Source organism: Chaetura pelagica, unplaced genomic scaffold, assembly GCF_000747805.2.
Source record: "Chaetura pelagica isolate M959 unplaced genomic scaffold, ChaPel_1.0 scaffold90, whole genome shotgun sequence".
Lineage (NCBI taxonomy): Eukaryota > Metazoa > Chordata > Aves > Apodiformes > Apodidae > Chaetura > Chaetura pelagica.
Window position 1 is genome coordinate 7,151,973 of NW_009953496.1, and position 4,160 is coordinate 7,156,132.

Below are 4,160 nucleotides of genomic sequence, written 5' to 3' on the forward strand. Positions count from 1 at the left end.
GGGCGGGGGTGGCAGCGGCTGCTGCAGCTGCTCTCCTCATCCTCCCCTGCTCTCATCGTCTGGCTGTGCTGGCCGAGGTCCTCCGTGCTCTGCCCAGGTGCCATGGCCACCCTCTTTGCCCCTTGGGGCAGGAACACTTCACAGGGCAGCGCTCCTTCCCCGGCCCCCCAGGAAAGCGCAGGTTGTTTTCCTCATGGCAACAAGTTGCCGGAGCTGGCTGAAACCAAATGCAAACCACGAAGTGGTCTGTGAACAACTTTGTTGCTATTTCAGAAGGCTTTGCCCTTTGCGGTGACACAGGCTGTTGCTATTCTTGGGAGCCTATTGCAGGCGAGGGGAGGGCCGTCTGTCGGAAGTATTGCTTTTGCCTTTTAACAAATAGTTGGAGGCATCAGGCGTCCACGCACAGCTCGATGCACATTCCTTACCCATTAGCTTAAAGGGTGTCTCTCTCCGGCACTCTCTCTTCTCTCTGGTACTCATACACACAGGTTTTTAACAGAGAAGGCCCACAGAAGGGGAGGATTTGAAGTGTTTGTTGTGTCAGTCCAAGTTAGGGCACCAAGCACACAGACAGACAGCATCGCTCCGTTCTTGTAAGTTAAGAGCAAGCTGTGGTGAGAAACAGCAAAGAGCAAGAAGAGCTCATGGCAGAGCCCTTTGCAGGCTGCAGCAGTAGGAGCCAGGGTTTTTCACGGCAGAGATGCACCTGTGATTTTACAACCACATGAAATGGAAGCCACCCTCTCTCCCGTGGCAACTGTTTGTAGGAAGGTTGACACTGCCTCAGCCATATTGAGTCAAAGGCTTGTTTTTGAGAACTGCTAGGAGCCACTCCATCCCTACTAGCTTCGATGGAAGCAGTGGCCAGAGGCTGGACCACAGGGGCAGGGAAGGCTACAGTGAGGGCAGGAGACCTGCCTACAGGGGCACGTTGTCCCATCCTAGTCCCAGTCCTGGTCCTGGTCATGGTGTGGGAGACTCTTGGTGCTCTTAGCATACCTGCTGCCCTTAGTGAGAGAAGCTGTCCAAGCTATCCCCAGTGGGAATAGCTGTTGTATAATTTAACAGTCCTGCAGGCTTCTTATTTGTGCACTTTCTCTCTTTCATTACTTGCTGTTTTGTTTTGCTTGTTTGCTTTGCTTGTTTGTTGTTGTTTTTTTTAATACACTAACACATGCAGATAGTGTGGGAAGGAAAGCAGAGGTGGAAAGTTGGTAGCTTTTATAGTATTTCCAGGAAGGAGATTTCCTAAACAATATTTCCTTAAGTACAGCAGGCATGATACACCCTTTATTCATGTTTACTTAACAAGAAAATTTGACAAAAGTCACGGTAACTGCCCTGTCTGACAGCTGCATCACTGTCAGCTTCAGAAACTGGAGCACCAGGGATGCCACAGGGGCACGGGAGGGAGTTTGGTTTTGGCAGTGCCTTTGGTGTGGAGTTAAATGAGTCAGCCTACCTCTGTTCCCACATGTAACATGTTTTCCATGTAAAATGTCCCCCTGTCAGGTGATACGGGATGCTAGATGAGATATTAACAATTTCTTGCCACATCCAGAGAGGTGTTATTTCCTCATGGGCTACGTGAAAACAGTAATGTTGATTTTAAAATAAATTATTCTGATGTTTTGGGAAAAAATGAGAGGCTGTTTAGGCTGGGGAAGGAGAAGAAATCCTATCAAATATTAAACTCAGCTGTAAAAAGATTCCTCTGTTACCATGTGGTGTATGACTGACCTTTGTCAACAGCCCACACCTCACACAGCCCAGAGCTCTGCCCAAGTGCCCACCCTCTGGAAACTCAGCTAACTCCAGAGATACAGGTGTTCCCACCTCCCAAATACCTTTTTATGTAACGGTCCTGGAGAAGTCAGAGAACTGCTGAGAGCCCTGCAGCAACTCTCCAGGGGGTAAAGCCCTGCTGCCAGATGTGTGGAGGATGCTCTGGGGTTGAGCCCTCTTACCCAGAGCTGCTGCCTGGGGACACCTGGCCCTGAAGCAGTGATTCCCACTACCTGCTCAGGAACCAAGAGAAAAAGAGACTTCAGTTCAGCTGGAGGGCAGATTCAGCTTCAGAGAACTGATGAAAGGTTCTCTGGGCTCCTGGCAAGGTCTGGCAGAGAGAGGGAGAATATTTTTGAAGGGGAATGCCCAGTGGGAAGTGAGGTGTCCTGAACAGATGATGGACTTCCCCCATCCCATGCTCTCTTTGCACCAGGGTTAGAAAGACATTCTCAGTTTTTAAGTTTGTACCCAAGGAGCTACAGGTTCCAGGTAGAAAACCTGTCCCATCCATAGGTAGTCAGGTATGCCAGAACCGACCACTTAATTTTATTGGCTTTTGCCATCCAGCTGACAGGAGACTGCTTTGCTGAAATAAGGACTGCTGCATGAAATTATCAAGATAAGCTCACAGCAGAGCATTGGTGGGACTGGAAGTATCCATTGCTCCTTCTTCCACTTGTGAAGAACTTATGCAGCTTGCGTTTGTCCCCTCATTCTCCCAGTTCCACACAAGACTGATTCTGCAAATCTGTATGAAGACAGCCTGGACAGGCATCTCCACTCCCTTCACACTTGTACAGTGTCCTTCCTCAGCTTTGAGCTGAATCAGACTCATCAGCTACAGGGTATTACTAATTTTGACAGAAGTGGGAGGTGTATTGCACCTCCTTTTCTGTTCAAAACCTCTCCTCTAAATGTAGTCCTTCAACTAAATATGCTGCTTATGTATAGCTGCTGGCAGCTGTATGCTTTGGGAGAACTTAAAAGCCTGTCAGGAACTGCACCCTTCCCCTGAACAAGCAGCACACTAACCCCAGGAGTAAGTAATAAAATAAAAAGGCTGCCTTTCATCAAGTTCCCAGGTCTGGTGATGAACAGATTTTAAGTGATGAATGTTAAACAAGTAGGCCAGTTAATTTGATATTTTTTTGTTTTAATAGGAAAAAAAAAAAAAAAGAAAGAAAAAAAAGGAAAAAAAAAGAAAACTATTTCACATGCACTGCAGTATTTCTTTCAACTATGTTTAAACCTGTAATTCAGTCATGCTACCCACAGTCCCACCAGAAACTGTAGCCTAGACTGATTTTTAAATGTTTACCTACTTGTTTACTCAGCAATCCAGCAGACTAATCCTCTCATGAAAACAGAGGCCAAATAACCCAATTTTCCTCCCTTCTTCTGCCTTTATTTCATGGTCTCTAAGCCAGCTGCAACACAGCCATGGCTTAACTTTGCCCCCTGTGGTAATCTCAGGAGGTACCTAGCTTTCATGGATGGTGAAAGCAGCCAGTACACAGCACAAACTATAATGGTCAGACAAAAAATAGAAGACATCATTATTCTCGGAATTTGCATGTGGATTGCCCAGAGGGCAGTGCACCCCTGCCATGCTGAACTGTGGCTGCCACAGAGATACCAGGGAGCCTCCTGGACTTAAAATTTCTCTTAAGTTACACCTTCTGCCAAAAACCCTGTATCAGGGCAATAAACATTTCTTTACATAATGTCCTGGGGGAAAATTTCCCCATAAGTGGAAATGTGAAAAATTTTATCTTGAGACCTACCTGCTGCTTGGCATGGCATTGGTATGAATGATGTTTTGCAGTGTCATCAGTAGCCAGCTGATAGTGAAAAAAACACTGGTTTTAGCTGAAAAGCTGAGGCATCGAAGTTACTGGTGTTAACTGGCATCCCAGAAAAGGAAGGAGCTGGAAAAGGTCTGGTTCTAAGCAATGAAAGCAAACAGAGGGAGGGAAAGCAAACAACCTGGGCTGTTTCTGCAGCCCAGGTGATCATAAAGAGATCTTGGGAAACAGTGACTGTGAAGCCCTTGCTGGTGACCACAGGATCCTGGCCCCACAGCCTTGTACCTGTTTCTCAGCAGAAATAAACAATCAGAACTCCAGTACAGCTGACATGAATGGGATAAGGAGGGAACAAAAGGGAACGTGTTTGGCTACTTCTCAGTTCTCTGTTTTTTTTCCTGTTACTGCCTTGCCTGTGTGTGCTGTTAGAACAACTGCTTGGCTGGCGCTGGGTGCTGAGACCAAGAGGGGTCTGCCAGAGCAGGGACAGGGGGGCTGCCCAAGGGCTGGCAAGGTGGGGAGGGATTGCACCCACTCTGTCCCCCTCAGTGCTGCCTGGGAAGG

At 47.5% G+C, this 4,160-nt stretch overlaps 1 protein-coding gene across 1 annotated transcript in view; it reads right to left on the reverse strand.

Moving 5' to 3' along the window:
• SLC2A12 (solute carrier family 2 (facilitated glucose transporter), member 12) overlaps positions 1–223 on the reverse strand; it is a 34,223-nt gene extending 34,000 nt beyond the window's left edge. The window contains exon 1 of the mRNA XM_009999227.1: positions 5–223. Within this exon, the coding sequence (XP_009997529.1) occupies positions 5–104 (100 nt within the window). The 5' untranslated portion in view covers positions 105–223. The remainder of the gene's footprint in view (positions 1–4) is intronic.
• Between the last annotated feature and the right edge of the window lie 3,937 nt (positions 224–4,160).